This window comes from Scyliorhinus torazame, chromosome 5 (genome assembly GCF_047496885.1).
Source record: "Scyliorhinus torazame isolate Kashiwa2021f chromosome 5, sScyTor2.1, whole genome shotgun sequence".
NCBI classification, from domain to species: domain Eukaryota; kingdom Metazoa; phylum Chordata; class Chondrichthyes; order Carcharhiniformes; family Scyliorhinidae; genus Scyliorhinus; species Scyliorhinus torazame.
Window position 1 is genome coordinate 134,093,155 of NC_092711.1, and position 20,329 is coordinate 134,113,483.

Genomic DNA, 20,329 nt, shown 5'->3' on the forward strand with positions numbered 1-20,329 from the left:
CCTGTGTGAGATTGGTAAGTCTACCTGTGTCAAACATAAAAACACACCAGGTGAGTGATGTGTTTCCCCTTTAAGAAGGTTCGAGCAGGCACTTTTTTCAAGGATGCACGAGAGGCTATGGTTGCTGTTTGCCCTCTTGTGGATAAATGGAGGTACTGCACTGGTGGAGAATTCCTGAAAAGGACATGCGGCTCCTTAAAAGGGTTGGGGCTCATTTTGACCCACTCAACCCGGACTTACAAGTCGAGCCGCAGAAACGCTTTCCTCTCACTGGCAAGGTGGTGCCTTGGTCAGCGAAGAAGGGGGCGGGATGCTGACCTTGACCCCCCTGGGCGGTTCAGGGTCAAAGGTCAGGGGTGAGGTGAGTGCAACCCAACCAGAGTTAGTCCTGTTCGGCGAGGGTCAGGGTGTGCAAAGTGCGGCGCTGAAACCGAAGGAAGGGTGGCCTTCTCTTAGAGAGAGTGCAAAGAAGGGTTGCTTTCTGGAATGAGGGGGAGGAAGGGGGGAGTTATCCTACGATGAGGGGGTTACGTGAATTAGAGCCTAATCCTCGGGAGTCGCGAAGAAGGAGAGGCCAATGCATCGAGGCCGATAAAAGCCTTCGAAGGTCTCGTCACGGTCGGTGCCAAGAGTCACCCATGACTGAAACTGGCTTCAGCTATTCCAGATGTTGTCGATTGAATTGAATACGACCAACTGCCGAGGTGGAAGGGATTCAAACCTGTGTCCATCTGTTGGCCAGTGGTGCGTCTCTCCTCCCCCCCCTTCCGCCCTCACGTTTACCCCAGAGAGCTGAGGATCCTCAGTCATTGAGCATATTCAAGATTGAGATCTTTGGTTCCTCTCTGGGTATCAAATACTACGAGGAGTGGGCAGGAAAATGGGCATTGTGGCAGAAGGTCAGCCAAACTCTTACCGCAGGCGGAGTAGGGTTGAGGGGCTGAATGGCCTCCGATTCCTAGTGTTCGTTACAAGGTAGTTAGCCAGACCAGGTCAAACAAAGATGCAGATGGACAAATACAATTTAATTTTCGCGGTGAGAGCCACTTTTTCATTCCCCGAAATTGCGTTCCTCGGAGAACAGGATTCCGGAATGATCCACAAGGCCAAACTGTGTGTCATGAGGGGGGCGGTGGTGGAGGGCAAGTCAACACACGTTGAGGTGTCAGAGTTCCTCGTGCAACCGCTTGACCTTCTTTTTACCCTTCGTTTTCTTGTTTATGTTCATGGTGTTTCCAGTGCCGACTTGAAGTCCCTCGATCTTGGAACTAAAGATCTGAATTGATCCTTGGGGGGGGGGGGGGGGGGGAAGAGAGAGAGAGAAAGTAAGAATGGAAGTGAGAAAGAGGGAGAAAAGGGTGTCATTGACATAGACATAGAATTTACAGTGCAAAAGGAGGCCATTCGGCCCATGGAGTCTGCACCGACCCTTGGAAAGAACAGCCCACGCCTCCACCCTAAACCCGTAACCCAGCAACCCCACCAACCTTTCTGGTCACTCAGGGCAATTTATCACGGCCAATCCACCCAACAGCACGTCTTTCGGGACTTGTGGGAGGAAACCGGTGCACCCGGAGGAAACCCACGCAGACGCGGGGAGGACGTGCAGACTCCGCACAGACAGTGACCCAAGCCGGGAATCGAACCTGGGACCCTGGAGCTGTGAAGCAACAGTGCTAACCACCGTGCTGTCAGAGAGGAGGGTCACCCGAAACCCATTCCCGCGATCACTTTGGAGAGCAGTCCTGACCCCCCCCCCCCCCCCCCCCCCCCCCCCCCCGGCCTTCCGAGAGTCGGTACACTCTGTTCCGCAAGCACTCTGACCTCTCTGTCCTCGCCCTGCCCCAACATCCTGATGATGCTAATGAAGCCTCGAAGGAACGACGTCCTTGCCTTCTGATCTGGGCTCTACACCGGGTTCGACAATTTCAGGCCGTAGCTAACGGTCCCCTGTTTTATTGTTCCAGACAATGGCAATGAGTGCCATTCGCACCTCCTCTATTCCTGCCCTTAGTTTCTGTACATGCCCCGTTGCCATCTACTTCTGCCAGGAGGTGAGGCCATGGAGGGGTTGAACAATAAATGTGAGAATTTGGAAATTAAGGAGTTGCTTGAAGGTGGGAAAGTGGCCGGGAGTGCGTCAGAGGTGACCAGGACGGAGGCGAAAGTTTCAACAGTGGACAAGCAGAGACAGGGGAGCGAGCGGTGTCACGCAGGTGGAAATAGTGATCTCTCCTTCGCCTTCCCCGCTGGCCGAAAACTTTATTGCACCTCGACCCTTTCCTACTTCTGATGAGGGATTAACTCAACCTCTCGGGACAGGAGGGGGACGCTTGGCCCCTTGAGCCTAATTCCCGCCATTCAACGGGGGCCACGGCTCACGTGCGACCAGATCGGAACTGGACCAGCTGTACAAACACTGTGGCTCTCCGAGAGCGGGTCCAGAGACTGGGAATCCTGCGATGATTGACTCGCCCCCTGACTAACCGCCCCGTCTCCGCCCACGAAACCTGTCCAACAGATACCGTACCAGAACCTGCCGCCATCTTGTAAACTGACACAAAGTCAGTTTGACTCTTACCAAGACCTGGTGCTCTTGTCTCTTCCACCTGAAAGGCAAAAAAAAACCAAGATTTAAATTGTGTATTCCTTCGCGGCGTCAACAAAAAAAAGCCGCATCCGTCGTCCGACCTTTGACCTCTGACCTTTACCTGAGCAGCTGACGTCTGATTGGATGGTTTGTTCTTCTGGCTCTCCTCCGCTGCCGGTCCTGGTGCCATTCCGTGATTCGATCGGTTGGTCACTAAAGGGAGGCATGGGAACAGGGGAATGTAAAGACGGCTGACGGAGTGTCAAAGGTTACGGGTTCTCGTTCGCTCCCATTGTACACAATCCCAAAGGATACCAACCCCCTTCCCATTCATTCCCACTGCACACAATCCCAATGGACCCAACCCCCTTCCCATTCACTCCCACTGTACACAATCCCAATGGACCCAAATCCCTTCCCATTCACTCCCACTGTACACAATCCCAATGGACCCAAACCCCTTCCCATTCACTCCCATTGTACACAATCCCAATGGACCCAAACCTCTTCCCATTCACTCCCATTGTACACAATCTTAATGGACCCAAACCCCTTCCCATTCACTCCATTGTACACAATCCCAATGGACCCAAACCCTTTCCCATTCACTCCCACTGTACACAATCCCAATGGACCCAAACCTCTTCCCATTCACTCCCATTGTACACAATCTTAATGGACCCAAACCCCTTCCCATTCACTCCCATTGTACACAATCCCAATGGACCCAAACCCCTTCCCATTCACTCCCACTGTACACAATCCCAATGGACCCAAACCCCTTCCCATTCACTCCCACTGTACACAATCCCAATGGACCCAAACACCTTCCCAAATCACTCCCACTGTACACAATCACAATGGACCCAAATCCCTTCCCATTCACTCCTACTGTACACAATCCCAATGGACCCAAACCCCTTCCCATTCACTCCCACTGTACACAATCCCAATGGACCCAAACACCTTCCCATTCACTCCCACTGTCCACAATCCCAATGGACCCAAACCCCTTCCCATTCACTCCCACTGTACACAATCCCAATGGACCCAAACCCTTTCACATTCACTCCCACTGTACACAATCCCAATGGACCCAAACCTCTTCCCATTCACTCCCATTGTACACAATCTTAATGGACCCAAACCCCTTCCCATTCACTCCCATTGTACACAATCCCAATGGACCCAAACCCCTTCACATTCACTCCCACTATACACAATCCCAATGGACCCAAACCCCTTCCCATTCACTCCCACTGTACACAATCCCAATGGACGCAAACCCCTTCCCAAATCACTCCCACTGTACACAATCTCAATGGACCCAAACCCCTCCCCATTCACTCCCACTGTCCACAATCCCAATGGACCCAAACCCCTTCCCATTCACTCCCACTGTCCACAATCCCAATGGAACCAAACCCCTTCCCATTCACTCCCATTCTACACAATCCCAATGGACCCAAACCCCTTCCCATTCACTCCCACTGTACACAATCCCAATGGACCCAAACCCCTTCCCATTCACTCCCATTGTACACATTCCAATAGACACAAACCCCTTCCCATTCACTCCCACTGTCCACAATCCCAATGGACTCAAACCCCTTCCCATTTACTCCCACTGTCCACAATCCCAATGGACCCAAACCCCTTCCCATTCACTCCCACTGTACACAATCCCAATGGACCCAAACCCCTTCCCATTCACTCTCACTGTACACAATCCCAATGGACCCAAACCCCTTCCCATTCACTCCCACTGTACACAATCCCAATGGACCCAAACCCCTTCCCATTCACTCCCACTGTACACAATCCCAATGGACCCAAACCCCTTCCCATCCACTCCCACTGTACACAATCCCAATGGACCCAAACCCCTTCCCATTCACTCCCACTGCACACAATCCCAATAGATCCAAACCCCTTCCCATTCACTCCCACTGTACACAATCCCAATGGACCCAAACCCCTTCCCATTCACTCCCACTGTACACAATCCCAATGGACCCAAACCCCTTCCCATTCACTCCCATTGTACACAATCCCAATGGACCCAAACCCCTGCCCATTCACTCCCACTGTACACAATCCCAATGGACCCAAACCCCTTCTCATTCACTCCCACTGTACACAATCCCAATGGACCCAAACCCCTTCCCATCCACTCCCACTGTACACAATCCCAATGGACCCAAACCCCTTCCCATTCACTCCCATTGTACACAATCCCAATGGACCCAAACCCCTTCCCATTCACTCCCACTGTCCACAATCCCAATGGACCCAAACCCCTTCCCATTCACTCCCACTGTACACAATCCCAATGGACCCAAACCCCTTCCCATTCACTCCCACTGTCCACAATCCCAATGGACCCAAACCCCTTCCCATTCACTCCCACTGTACACAATCCCAGTGGACCCAAACCCCTTCCCATTCAATCCCACCGTATACAATCCCAATGGACCCAAACCCCTTCCCATTCACTCCCACTGTACACAATCCCAATGGACCCAAACCCCTTCCCATTCACTCCCACTGTACACAATCCCAATGGACCCAAACCCCTTCCCATTCACTCCCACTGTCCACAATCCCAATGGACCCAAACCCCTTCCCATTCACTCCCACTGTACACAATCCCAGTGGACCCAAACCCCTTCCCATTCACTCCCACCATACACAATCCCAATGGACCCAAACCCCTTCCCATTCACTCCCACTGCACACAATCCCAATGGACCCAAACCCCTTCCCATTCACTCCCACTGTACACAATCCCAATGGACCCAAACCCCTTCCCATTCACTCCCACCGTACACAATCCCAATGGACCCAAACCCCTTCCCATTCACTCCCACTGTACACAATCCCAATGGACCCAAACCCCTTCCCATTCACTCCCACTGTACACAATCCCAATGGACCCAAACCCCTTCCCATTCACTCCCATTGTACACAATCCCAATGGACCCAAACCCCTTCCCATTCACTCCCACTGTACACAATCACAATGGAGTGAAACCCCTTCCCATTCACTCCCATTGTACACAATCCCAATGGACCCAAACCCCTTCCCATTCACTCCCACTGTCCACAATCCCAATGGACCCAAACCCCTTCCCATTCACTCCCACTGTACACAATCCCAGTGGACCCAAACCCCTTCCCATTCACTCCCACCATACACAATCCCAATGGACCCAAACCCCTTCCCATTCACTCCCACTGCACACAATCCCAATGGACCCAAACCCCTTCCCATTCACTCCCACTGTACACAATCCCAATGGACCCAAACCCCTTCCCATTCACTCCCACCGTACACAATCCCAATGGACCCAAACCCCTTCCCATTCACTCCCACTGTACACAATCCCAATGGACCCAAACCCCTTCCCATTCACTCCCACTGTACACAATCCCAATGGACCCAAACCCCTTCCCATTCACTCCCATTGTACACAATCCCAATGGACCCAAACCCCTTCCCATTCACTCCCACTGTACACAATCACAATGGAGTGAAACCCCTTCCCATTCACTCCCATTGTACACAATCCCAATGGACCCAAACCCCTTCCCATTCACTCCCATTGTGAAATTTAATCTGATCATTGGCCCTGCCAAAGGCCGTTGGGAAAAGTTTTATCGCATTGAAGGTGCTTTATAAATTCGTGCCTTTGTTGTCAAACACTGTCAACAATTACCTGACTTGGCACCTGGCAGTTTGGTTCCAGTTTGTCGGTTATTTGGAGCCCCCTCTTGTGCCTGTCAAGGAAAAAATACACAGTTTCCACGAAATTTTCTTATTTTAAAATAAATTTCGAGTACCCAATTATTTTTTTTTTCCAATTAAGGGGCAATTTAGCGTGGCCAATCCACCCACCCTGCACATCTTTGGGTTGTGGGGCGAAACCCACGCAGACACGGGGAGAATGTGCAAACTCCACACGGACAGTGACCCAGAGCCGGGATCGAACCTGGGACCTCGGCGCCGTGAGGCAGCAGTGCTAACCCACTGCGCCACCGTGCTGTCCCCTTCACTACATTTTCTTATTAGTTTTGAGGGAAATTGTATTTATTCCATTTCCCTCTATTCTTCCACACTCTAGGTTCCCTGTGGACACGTCTCCTGTAAGACCCCAGCATTCCCCATTCCACCTGGGGATTGTTTTTTAAAATATAAATTTAGAGTACCCGATTAATCTTTCTAATTAAGCGGCAATTTAGCGTGGCCAATCCACCTACCCAGCACATCTTTGGGTTGTGGGGGCGAAACCCTCGCAAACACGGGGAGAACGTGCAAATTCCACACGGTCAGTGACCCAGAGCTGGGATCGAACCTGGGACCTCGGCGCTGTGAGGCAGCAGGGCTAACCCACTGCGCCACCATGCTGCCCTGGCCTGGGGATTGTTGGAGGGCAACATTCCGGCGATTGAACATCATATCTGAAGGAAGGCCTGAATAGGCCCGAGGCCTAGTGCCTAGTCCGCCTCGACTGATGGGGAGAGGAGATTGTCGACAGTTCGTCCATCCCTCCCCCAGAAGAAAATGAGGCCCTTTTCTTCCTCGACATGGAAATCTGGCCGGCATGTCAGCTTTTGGGGCTCCCTGGAGGGTGAAAGGCCCTCAGTTGCGGAGGTGGAGGCCAGCGGACCTTCCCTCAATTGCTTTCACTCCACAGCCAGAATGATTTGCAAGTGAAGAAAAGGTTGGCCGGACGTAAATCCTCCCCAGCCTTTTTGACCCACAGTGTCGAGTCACCTTGACGACCGTTTTCTTCTTCCCTCTTGACCTTGGCTCGTGGCCACCTTGCACTTCGCCCACAGAGTTGGGCGTCTTAATCACTCGTTACCGGAGCAATCAATTTGACTTTCTTTTTTTATTCATTACACGTTTCCCCCACTGGGAAAAGAAAACATCCCCCCCCCCCCCCCACCCCCCACCCCCCCCCCCCCACACACACACGCAGCCCTTCCGACACAACAACGTCCCCTCTGGGTTAACTTTGAATTGAAGGCCTCAAAAGCCTGTGGAAGGCCTCGTCGTCATGGCAATGTACTGACCGGCGGTTTCGTTCTCTCTGACGGGACCGCCTCTGCGAGCTGGGGAGCATCCTGCCTCGAGGAATACTGGGTATATAGTTTCCCTGCAGAGACAAGAGATCATATTTGAAGGAACATCGGAACAGGAGCAGCCGTTCAGCCCATCAAGCTAACTTGTTATTAAGTAAAAGCATGGCTGCATGGTCTGGGACCTAATTCCACATCCCTGGCCTTTGCCCTGTACCCCTTGGATGGCAAAATCTGTCTACCTCACACTTAAAAGTGACAATTGATCGAACGTCAATTGTCGTTTGTGGAAGAGAGTTCAAAATTCCTACCCTCTTTTGTGTGTAGGAATGTTTCCTAATTTTACTCCTGAAATGTTTGGCTCTGATGATTAGATTCTGGCCTCGACCTAACCCCTCCCCACCAGCCCACCCCACACCCGATCGGAACCAGGGGTAATACTTTCACTCTTTACCCAATCAGTACACGTTAATATCTTGGAAACGTCAAAGAATCCATGGAATCATAGAATCCCAAGAGTACAGAAAGATGCCATTTTTCCCATCGAGTCTACACCGACCCTCCAAAAGGACATCCAATCTAGGCCCATGCCCCCAGTAACCCGTAACCCAGTAACTCCACCTGACGTTTTTCGACACTAAGGGCAATTTATCATGGCCAATCCACCTAACCTGCACATCTTTCGACTGTGGGAGGAAACCGGAGCACCCAGAGGAAACCCACGCAGACACGGGGAGAAGGCGCAAACTCCGCACAGACAGTCACCCGAGGCCGGAATTCAACACGGGTCCCTGGCGCTGTGAGGCGGCAGTGCTAACCACTGTACCGCCCATCAATCATTCTCCCCTATCAGCCCTCCTAAAGCTTCTCAATTTTAGGAAATACAATGCCCTAGCCTGCGCAATCATTCCTTCTAATTGAATCCTCGGGAGTACAGGTATTGTTCTGGTGAATGGGCAGCCCACTCGTTCCGAGCTTAGTCTACGAGTGCCCGGAGCTACTTCTGGACTGGCCAAACTGGGCAGGGCCTAGTGCAGCTGCAGGCGATCACTCCCAAACCTCCGTACGGACGTGGGGGTCAGGAGTCACATGTGGGCCAGACCGGGTAAGGACGGCAGAGGTCCCGTTCCACCAAGGGGGCACATACGTGAAGCAGATTCTGGCATCTCACCGACTCCGTCTGAAGCGCAGTCTCGCAAACTCAGGTCACGCATTCTGTCTGAGAATCTCCCAATGTTACTGCCGGTGTCCCGGTTTCTCTGAAATGTAAAGCAATCTCTTTAATCCGGTGTGCAAAATTCCTCAAGGACACACACTCCCCTCTACCCAGTGTCCCGACACTCCCACTCCCGGAGATACACACTCCCCTCTACCCAGTGTCCCGACACTCCCCCCGGAGATACACACTCCCCTCTACCCAGTGTCCCGACAGTCCCCCCGGAGATACACACTCCCCTCTACCCAGTGTCCCGACACTCCCCCCGGGGATACACATCCCCTCTACCCAGTGTCCCAACACTCTCCCTGGGGATACACACTCCCCTCTACCCAGTGTCCCGACACTCCCACCCCCGGAGATACACACTCCCCTCTACCCAGTGTCCCGACACTCCCACCCCCGGAGATACACACTCCCCTCTACCCAGTGTCCCGACACTCCCACCCCCGGAGATACACACTCCCCTCTACCCAGTGTCCCGACACTCCCCCCGGAGATACACACTCCCCTTTACCCAGTGTCCCGACACTCCCCCCCGGAGATACACACTCCCCTCTACCCAGTGTCCCGACACTCCCCCCGGAGATACAGACTCCCCTCTACCCAGTGTCCCGACACTCTCCCCGGGGATACACACTCCCCTCTACCCAGTGTCCCGTTACTCCCCCCGGAGATACACACTCCCCTCTACCCAGTGTCCCGACACTCCCCCCGGATATACACACTCCCCTCTACCCAGTGTCCCGACACTCCCCCCGGAGATACAGACTCCACTCTACCCAGTGTCCCGACACTCCCCCCGGGGATACACACTCCCCTCTACCCAGTGTCCCGACACTCCCCCCGGAGATACAGACTCCCCTCTACCCAGTGTCCCGTTACTCCCCCCGGAGATACACACTCCCCTCTACCCAGTGTCCCGACACTCCCCCCGGAGATACACACTCCCCTCTACCCAGTATCCCAACACTCCCCCCGGAGATACACACTCCCCTCTACCCAGTGTCCCGACACTCCCCCTGGAGATACACACTCCCCTCTACCCAGTGTCCCGACACTCCCACCCCCGGAGATACACATTCCCCTCGACCCAGTGTCCCAACACTCCCACCCCCGGAGATACAGACTCCCCTCTACCCAGTGTCCCGTTACTCCCCCCGGGGATACAGACTCCCCTCTACCCAGTGTCCCGACACTCCCACCCCCGGAGATACACACTCCCCTCTACCCAGTGACCCGACACTCCCCCCCGGAGATACACACTCCCCTCTACCCAGTATCCCGACACTCCCCCCGGAGATACACACTCCCCTCTACCCAGTGTCCCGTTACTCCCCCCGGAGATACACACTCCCCTCTACCCAGTGACCCGACACTCCCCCCGGGGATACAGACTCCCCTCTACCCAGTGTCCCGACACTCCCCCCGGAGATACACACTCCCCTCTACCCAGTGACCCGACACTCCCCCCGGGGATACAGACTCCCCTCTACCCAGTGTCCCGACACTCCCCCCGGAGATACACACTCCCCTCTACCCAGTGTCCCGTTACTCCCCCCGGAGATACACACTCCCCTCTACCCAGTGTCCCAACACTCCCACCCCCGGAGATACACACTCCTCTCTGCCCAGTGACCCAACACTCCCCCCGGAGATACAGACTCCCCTCTACCCAGTGACCCAACACTTCCCCCGGAGATACAGACTCCTCTCTACACAGTGACCCGACACTCCTCCCGGGGATACAGACTACCCTCTACCCAGTGTCCCGACACTCCCACCCCCGGAGATACACACTCCTCTCTACCCAGTGTCCCAACACTCCCCCCGGAGATACAGACTCCCCTCTACCCAGTGTCCCGACACTCCCACCCCCGGAGATACACACTCCTCTCTACCCAGTGACCCAACACTCCCCCCGGAGATACAGACTCCCCTCTACCCAGTGACCCAACACTCCCCCCGGAGATACAGACTCCTCTCTACCCAGTGACCCGACACTCCTCCCGGGGATACAGACTACCCTCTACCCAGTGTCCCGACACTCCCACCCCCGGAGATACACACTCCTCTCTACCCAGTGTCCCGACACTCCCACCCCCGGAGATACACACTCCTCTCTACCCAGTGTCCCAACACTCCCACCCCTGGAGATACACACTCCTCTCTACCCAGTGACCCAACACTCCCCCCGGAGGTACAGACTCCCCTCTACCCAGTGACCCAACACTCCCCCCGGAGATACAGACTCCTCTCTACCCAGTGACCCAACACTCTCCCCGGAGATACAGACTCCTCTCTACCCAGTGACCCGACACTCCTCCCGGGGATACAGACTACCCTCTACCCAGTGTCCAGACACTCCCACCCCCGGAGATACACACTCCTCTCTACCCAGTGTCCCAACACTCCCACCCCCGGAGATACACACTCCTCTCTACCCAGTGACCCAACACTCCCCCCGGAGATACAGACTCCCCTCTACCCAGTGTCCAGACACTCCCACCCCCGGAGATACACACTCCTCTCTACCCAGTGTCCCAACACTCCCACCCCCGGAGATACACACTCCTCTCTACCCAGTGACCCAACACTCCCCCCAGAGATACAGACTACCCTCTACCCAGTGTCCAGACACTCCCACCCCCGGAGATACACACTCCTCTCTACCCAGTGTCCCAACACTCCCACCCCCGGAGATACACACTCCTCTCTACCCAGTGACCCAACACTCCCCCCGGAGATACACACTCCTCTCTACCCAGTGTCCAGACACTCCCACCCCCGGAGATACACACTCCTCTCTACCCAGTGTCCCAACACTCCCACCCCCGGAGATACACACTCCTCTCTACCCAGTGACCCAACACTCCCCCGGAGATACAGACTCCTCTCTACCCAGTGACCCGACACTCCTCCCGGGGATACAGACTACCCTCTACCCAGTGTCCCGACACTCCCACCCCCGGAGATACACACTCCTCTCTACCCAGTGTCCCAACACTCCCACCCCCGGAGATACACACTCCTCTCTACCCAGTGTCCCAACACTCCCACCCCCGGAGATACACACTCCTCTCTACCCAGTGACCCAACACTCCCCCCGGAGATACAGACTCCCCTCTACCCAGTGACCCAACACTCCCCCCGGAGATACACACTCCCCTCTACCCAGTGTCCCGACACTCCCCCCGGAGATACAGACTCCCCTCTACCCAGTGTCCCGTTACTCCCCCCGGGGATACAGACTACCCTCTACCCAGTGTCCCGACACTCCCCCCGGAGATACACACTCCCCTCTATCCAGTGTCCCAACACTCCCCCCGCCGGAGATACAGACTCCCCTCTACCCAGTGACCCGACACTCCCCCCGGAGATACAGACTCCCCTCTACCCAGTGTCCCATTACTCTCCCCGGAGATACAGACTCCCCTCTACCCAGTGTCCCATTACTCCCCCCGGAGATACACACTCCCCTCTACCCAGTGTCCCGACACTCCCCCCGCCGGAGATACAGAATCCCCTTTTGGGTGACCCACCTCACCCAGAATTTCTACAAATTTACCTGCCGCACCATTTCCTCCCTGGCAGCAGGTGGGTCTGGTCTGGGTGTGGGACAGCACAAGGCTCACCACCTTCCCAATTTCCTCTGGAAGGGGCTTGGAGACCACTGTAGGGTTTGCTGAGTGCCCAGGCAGGCAGGTTAAAGGCCCACCTTTACCTCCATTTTGTTTTATAAATTTAGAGTACCCAATTAATGTTTTCCTATTAAGGGGCAATTTAGTGTGGCCAATCCACCTACCCTGCACATCTTTGGGTTGTGGGGGTGAAACCCACGCAGACACGGGGAGAATGTGCAAACTCCACACGGACAGTGACCCGGGGCCGGGATCGAACCCGGGGCCGGGATCGAACACGGGACCTCGGCGCCGTGAGGCAGCAGTGCTAACCCACTGCCCCACCGTGCTGCCCTCTTTATCTCTATTTTAAGCCTTTGAATCTTTGCCTCGTACACAGTTCCCCTGCACCCCCCCCACCCCCCCCCACCCCCCCCCCCCAACCCCCCACCCCCCCCCCACCCCCCGTAGCACCGTCAATATGACGCGAGGCAGGTTGAGGTAATGTCAATTGAAGGCTTTATTAAGCAGAACTTTATCCCCAGCAGCGTGGTTACAGAATGCAGCTGCTGAGGGAAATGGAGGGAAAAACTGGGTTCTTATACCGGCATTTCTGGGTGGAGTCCAGTAGGTGGCAGATCCTATCAGGACCTGGCATCCGTCCACCAATAGCCTGTCGACACATGGTGTACCGTATTACCCCTAATACATACCACCACACCCCCATCCTCCGCTTAGCTCTCACCTATTCCCCATGGTCCCTCATGCACTCCATGCCAACCCATGCCACTTCCAGGCACTCTGTGCAGAACCAATGAAAATATTCGCAATGGCATGTGTGGAAATGCTTAAAAATAAAACCAGTCATGATTTTCTTTCACACTGATGTTACCGAAACTCTCTTAAGCTGTCAACCGAACAGACCGTAAGACATCGGTGAAGAAGTAGGCCATTCAGCCCCACAAGGCTGCTCCGCCCATTCCATGAGTTCCTGACGGTGGCACAGTGATTGGCACTGCTGCCTCTCAGCGCAGGGACCCGCCTTCAGTTGCTAGCTTGGGTGACTGTGTGGAATTTGAACATTCGCCCTGCATTTCCGGGTGCTCCGGTTTCCTCCCAATGCCCAAAGATACTCAACCTCTCCTTGTAAGAAAATCCCTCCCTACCCGGGATCAACCGAGTGAACCTTCTCGGGACTGCCTCCAATGCCGGGATATCGTCCCTTAGATAAGGAGACCAAAACTGTTCACCGTATTCCAGGTGCGGTCTAACTAGTGCCTTGTGTAGTTTTAGCAGGAATTCCCTATTTTTATATTCCAATCCCTTTAAAATAAAGGCCAACATTCCATTTACCTTCCCCATTACCCGCTGAACCTGTACACTAGCTTTTTGTGATTTATGCACCAGGACCCCCAAATCCCCTCTGTGCTGCATCTTTCTGCCGTCTGTCTCCATTTAAATAATATTCAGCTCATTTATTCTTCCTACCAAAGTGCACTACTTCACATTTTCCTATTTATATTCTATCTGCTGAGTTTGTGCCCACCACCTAACTTGTCTATGTCCCTCCATCGTCTCTTTGTGTCGTCCTCACCTTTGCCACCTATTATTGTGCCATCAGCAAACTTGGCAATAGTGCAATCACTTCCCTCATCCGAGTCACTAATCTATATTGTAAATAATTGTGACCCCTGCACCGATCCCTGTGGCACTCAATGAGTTACACACTACCATTTCCTCACTTATCCCGAGTATCAATCCCGGAAACCAAAAGCTTGACACCTTCTTTATATGGTGCAACTGAATATTGAGCCATTGACAAATGAGATCTCAAAAAATTGTAAAATATTTAATATCATAAAGCTGTCAGTCAACTTTGCGTCAACATCCTGGACTTCCCTCCCTGACAGCACTGTGGGTTTTACCCACACCACACAGGGACTGCAGCGGGTTCAAGAAGGCGGCTCACCCACCACCTTCTCAAGGGGCAACTAGGGATGGGCAACAAATGCTGGGCCCGGCAAATGATGCCCACATTGGAAGAATGAAATATAGAAAGATTCACCCTTGAATTAGTGTGTCGCTTTAAACATTAACTCCAGCTGGTGAGACAGGAGAAGTAGACAACCCCGCTGTCTTACCAGGCTGTACTCACCATAATTCTCCCAACCTGGGCGGCAGCATCAATGGCATTTGTCCCATGAGCACGAAAGGCTGCTTCAGTCTGAACTCGGCACTCTGCAAAGATAGCGGAAATCAGCAATCCAGCCCTTAAAAACGTATTTCTGGCAATGTGTATTCCTCAATCTAACCCTGTGCTGTACCTGTCCTGGGAGTGTTTGATGGGGACAGTGTAGAAGGAGCTTTACTCTGTATCTAACCCCATGCTGTACCTGTCCTGGGAGTGTTTGATGGGGACAGTGTAGAGGGAGCTTTACTCTGTATCAAACCCCGTGCTGTACCTGTCCTGGGAGTGTTTGATGGGGACAGTGTAGAGGGAGCTTTACTCTGTACCTAACCCCGTGCTGTACCTGCCCTGGGAGTGTTTGATGGGGTCAGTGTAGAGGGAGCTTTACTCTGTATCTAACCCCGTGCTGTACCTGTCCTGGGAGTGTTTGATGGGGACAGTGTAGAGGGAGGTTTACCCTGTATCTAACCCCGTGCTGTACCTATCCTGGGAGTGTTTGATGGGGACAGTGTAGAGGGAGCTTTACTCTGTATCTAACCCCGTGCTGTCCCTGCCCTGGGAGTGTTTGATGGGGTCAGTGTAGAGGAAGCTTTACTCTGTATCTAACCCCGTGCTGTACCTGTCCTGGGAGTGTTTGATGGGGACAGTGTAGAGGGAGCTTTACTCTGTACCTAACCCCGTGCTGTACCTGCCATGGGAGTGTTTGATGGGGTCAGTGTAGAGGGAGCTTTACTCTGTATCTAACCCCGTGCTGCACCTGTCCTGGGAGTGTTTGATGGGGACAGTGTAGAAGGAGCTTTACTCTGTATCTAACCCCATGCTGTTCCTGTCCTGGGAGTGTTTGATGGGGACAGTGTAGAGGGAGCTTTACTCTGTATCTAACCCCGTGCTGTACCTGTCCTGGGAGTGTTTGATGGGGACAGTGTAGAGGGAGCTTTACTCTGTACCTAACCCCGTGCTGTACCTGCCCTGGGAGTGTTTGATGGGGTCAGTGTAGAGGGAGCTTTACTCTGTATCTAACCCCGTGCTGTACCTGTCCTGGGAGTGTTTGATGGGGACAGTGTAGAGGGAGCTTTACCCTGTATCTAGCCCCATGCTGTACCTGTCCTGGGAGTGTTTGATGGGGACAGTGTAGAGGGAGCTTTACTCTGTACCTAACCCCGTGCTGTACCTGTCCTGGGAGTGTGTGACGGGGACAGTGTAGAGGGAGCTTTACTCTGTATCTAACCCCATGCTGAACCTGTCCTGGGAGTGTTTGATGGGGACAGTGTAGAGGGAGCTTTACTCTGTATCTAACCCCGTGCTGTACCTGCCCTGGGAGTGTTTGATGGGGTCAGTGTAGAGGGAGCTTTACTCTGTATCTAACCCCGTGCTGTACCTGTCCTGGGAGTGTTTGATGGGGACAGTGTAGAGGGAGCTTTACTCTGTATCTAACCCCGTGCTGTACCTGTTCTGGCAGTGTTTGATGGGGACAGTGTAGAGGGAGCTTTACTCTGTATCTAACCCCATGCTGTACCTGTCCTGGGAGTGTTTGATGGGGACAGTGTAGAGGGAGCTTTACTCTGTATCTAACCACGTGCTGTACCTCTCCTGGGAGTGTTTGATGGGGACAGTGTAGAGGGAGCTTTACTCTGTATCTAACCACGTGCTGTACCTGTCCTGGGAGTGTTTGATGGGGACAGTGTAGAGGGAGCTTTACTCTGTATCTAACCACGTGCTGTACCTGTCCTGGGAGTGTTTGATGGGGACAGTGTAGAGGGAGCTTTACTCTGTATCTAACCCCATGCTGTACCTGTCCTGGGAGTGTTTGATGGGGACAGTGTAGAGGGAGCTTTACTCTGTATCTAACCCCGTGCTGTACCTGTCCTGGGAGTGTTTGATGGGGACAGTGTAGAGGGAGCTTTACTCTGTATCTAACCCCGTGCTGTACCTGTCCTGGGAGTGTTTGATGGGGACAGTGGAGAGGGAGCTTTACTCTGTATCTAACCCCGTGCTGTACCTGTCCTGGGAGTGTTTGATGGGGACAGTGTAGAGGGAGCTTTACTCTGTATCTAACCACGTGCTGTACCTGTCCTGGGAGTGTTTGATGGGGACAGTGTCGAGGGAGCTTTACTCTGTATCTAACCCCGTGCTGTACCTGTCCTGGGAGTGTTTGATGGGGACAGTGTAGAGGGAGCTTTATTCTGTATCTAATCCCGTGCTGTACCTGTCCTGTTAGTGTTTGATGGGGACAGTGTAGAGGGAGCTTTACTCTGTATCTAACCCCGTGCTGTCCCTGTCCTGGGAGTGTTTGATGGGGACAGTGTAGAGGGAGCTTTACTCTGTATCTAACCCCGTGCTGCACCTGTCCTGGGAGTGTTTGATGGGGACAGTGTAGAGGGAGCTTTACTCTGTATCTAACCCCGTGCTGTACCTGTCCTAGGAGTGTTTGATGGGGACAGTCTAGAGGGAGCTTTACTCTGTATCTAACCCCGTGCTGTACCTGTCCTGGGAGTGTTTGATGGGGACAGTGTAGAGGGAGCTTTACTCTGTATCTAACCCCGTGCTGTACCTGTCCTGGGAGTGTTTGATGGGGACAGTGTTGAGGGAGCTTTACTCTGTGTCTGACCCTGTGCTGTCCCTGTCCTGGGAATGTTTGATGGGGACAGTGTAGAGGGAGCTTTCCTCTGTATCTAACCCCGTGCTGTACCTGGGAGTGTTTGGTGGGGACAGTGCAGAAGGAGCTTTACTCTGTATCTAACCCCGTGCTGTACCTGTCCTGGGAGTGTTTGATGGGGACAGTGTAGAGGGAGCTTTACTCTGTATCTAACCCCGTGCTGTACCTGTCCTGGGAGTGTTTGATGGGGACAGTGTAGAGGGAGCTTTACTCTGTACCTAACCCCGTGCTGTACCTGCCCTGGGAGTGTTTGATGGGGTCAGTGTAGAGGGAGCTTTACTCTGTATCTAACCCCGTGCTGCACCTGTCCTGGGAGTGTTTGATGGGGACAGTGTAGAAGGAGCTTTACTCTATATCTAACCCCATGCTGTTCCTGTCCTGGGAGTGTTTGATGGGGACAGTCTCGAGGGAGCTTTACTCTGTATCTAACCCCGTGCTGTACCTGTCCTGGGAGTGTTTGATGGGGACTGTGTAGAGGGAGCTTTACTCTGTACCTAACCCCGTGCTGTACCTGCCCTGGGAGTGTTTGATGGGGACAGTGTAGAGGGAGCTTTACCCTGTATCTAGCCCCATGCTGTACCTGTCCTGGGAGTGTTTGATGGGGACAGTGTAGAGGGAGCTTTACTCTGTACCTAACCCCGTGCTGTACCTGTCCTGGGAGTGTGTGACGGGGACAGTGTAGAGGGAGCTTTACTCTGTATCTAACCCCATGCTGTACCTGTCCTGGGAGTGTTTGATGGGGACAGTGTAAAGGGAGCTTTACTCTGTATCTAACCCCGTGCTGTACCTGCCCTGGGAGTGTTTGATGGGGTCAGTGTAGAGGGAGCTTTACTCTGTATCTAACCCCGTGCTGTACCTGTCCTGGGAGTGTTTGATGGGGACAGTGTAGAGGGAGCTTTACTCTGTATCTAACCCCGTGCTGTACCTGTTCTGGCAGTGTTTGATGGGGACAGTGTAGAGGCAGCTTTACTCTGTATCTAACCCCATGCTGTACCTGTCCTGGGAGTGTTTGATGGGGACAGTGTAGAGGGAGCTTTACTCTGTATCTAACCACGTGCTGTACCTCTCCTGGGAGTGTTTGATGGGGACAGTGTAGAGGGAGCTTTACTCTGTATCTAACCCCATGCTGTACCTGTCCTGGGAGTGTTTGATGGGGACAGTGTAGAGGGAGCTTTACTCTGTATCTAACCCCGTGCTGTACCTGTCCTGGGAGTGTTTGATGGGGACAGTGTAGAGGGAGCTTTACTCTGTATCTAACCCCGTGCTGTACCTGTCCTGGGAGTGTTTGATGGGGACAGTGGAGAGGGAGCTTTACTCTGTATCTAACCCCGTGCTGTACCTGTCCTGGGAGTGTTTGATGGGGACAGTGTAGAGGGAGCTTTACTCTGTATCTAACCACGTGCTGTACCTGTCCTGGGAGTGTTTGATGGGGACAGTGTCGAGGGAGCTTTACTCTGTATCTAACCCCGTGCTGTACCTGTCCTGGGAGTGTTTGATGGGGACAGTGTAGAGGGAGCTTTACTCTGTATCTAATCCCGTGCTGTACCTGTCCTGTTAGTGTTTGATGGGGACAGTGTAGAGGGAGCTTTACTCTGTATCTAACCCCGTGCTGTCCCTGTCCTGGGAGTGTTTGATGGGGACAGTGTAGAGGGAGCTTTACTCTGTATCTAACCCCGTGCTGTACCTGTCCTGGGAGTGTTTGATGGGGACAGTGTAGAGGGAGCTTTACTCTGTATCTAACCCCGTGCTGTACCTGTCCTGGGAGTGTTTGATGGGGACAGTCTAGGGGGAGCTTTACTCTGTATCTAACCCCGTGCTGTACCTGTCCTGGGAGTGTTTGATGGGGACAGTGTAGAGGGAGCTTTACTCTGTATCTAACCCCGTGCTGTACCTGTCCTGGGAGTGTTTGATGGGGACAGTGTAGAGGGAGCTTTACTCTGTGTCTGACCCTGTGCTGTCCCTGTCCTGGGAATGTTTGATGGGGACAGTGTAGAGGGAGCTTTCCTCTGTATCTAACCCCGTGCTGTACCTGGGAGTGTTTGGTGGGGACAGTGCAGAAGGAGCTTTACTCTGTATCTAACCCCGTGCTGTACCTGTCCTGGGAGTGTTTGATGGGGACAGTGTAGAGGGAGCTTTACTCTGTATCTAACCTCGTGCTGTACCTGTCCTGGGAGTGTTTGATGGGGACAGTGTAGAGGGAGCTTTACTTTGTATCTAACCCTGTGCTGTACCTGCCCTGGGAGTGTTTGTTGGGGACAGTGTAGAGGGCGCTTTCCTCTGTATCTAACCCCGTGCTGTACCTGTCCTGGGAGTGTTTGGTGGGGACAGTGCAGAAGGAGCTTTACTATGTATCTACCTCCGTGCTGTACCTGTCCTGGCAGTGTTTGATGGGGACAGTGTAGAGGGAGCTTTACTCTGTATCTAACCCCGTGCTGTCCCTGTCCTGGGAATGTTTGATGGGGACAGTGTAGAGGGAGCTTTACTCTGTATTTAACCCTGTGCTGTACCTGTCCTGGGAGTGTTTGATGCGGACAGTGTAGAGGGAGCTTTACTCTGTATCTAACCCCGTGCTGAACCTGTCCTGGGAGTGTTTGTTGGGGACAGTGTAGAGGGAGCTTTCCTCTGTATCTAACCCCGTGCCGTACCTGTCCTGGGAGTGTTTGGTGGGGACAGTGCAGAAGGAGCTTTACTCTCTATCTAACCCCGTGCTGTCCCTGTCCTGGGAATGTTTGATGGGGACAGTGTAGGGAGCTTTACTCTGTATCTAACCCTGTGTTGTACCTGTCCTGGGAGTGTTTGATGCGGACAGTGTAGAGGGAGCTTTACTCTGTATCTAACCCCGTGCTGTACCTGTCCTGGGAGTGTTTGTTGGGGACAGTGTAGAGGGAGCTTTCCTCTGTATCTAACCCCGTGCCGTACCTGTCCTGGGAGTGTTTGTTGGGGACAGTGTAGAGGGAGCTTTACTCTGTACCTA

The 20,329-nt window shown here is 53.5% G+C and overlaps 1 protein-coding gene across 7 annotated transcripts in view; it reads right to left on the reverse strand.

The window, feature by feature from the left end:
* Positions 1 to 1,004: 1,004 nt before the first annotated feature.
* The window catches only part of LOC140419820 (ankyrin repeat and protein kinase domain-containing protein 1-like), a 73,909-nt gene continuing 54,584 nt past the window's right edge, over positions 1,005 to 20,329 (reverse strand). For all 7 annotated transcript variants that reach the window (XM_072503839.1, XM_072503837.1, XM_072503838.1 and 4 more), the window contains 7 exons: positions 14,667 to 14,749; positions 8,823 to 8,934; positions 7,670 to 7,752; positions 6,310 to 6,370; positions 2,712 to 2,803; positions 2,582 to 2,609; positions 1,005 to 1,287 (listed from right to left, as the gene is read on the reverse strand). In XM_072503839.1, the coding sequence (XP_072359940.1) occupies positions 1,166 to 1,287; positions 2,582 to 2,609; positions 2,712 to 2,803; positions 6,310 to 6,370; positions 7,670 to 7,752; positions 8,823 to 8,934; positions 14,667 to 14,749 (581 nt within the window). In that variant the 3' untranslated portion in view covers positions 1,005 to 1,165. The remainder of the gene's footprint in view (positions 1,288 to 2,581; positions 2,610 to 2,711; positions 2,804 to 6,309; positions 6,371 to 7,669; positions 7,753 to 8,822; positions 8,935 to 14,666; positions 14,750 to 20,329) is intronic.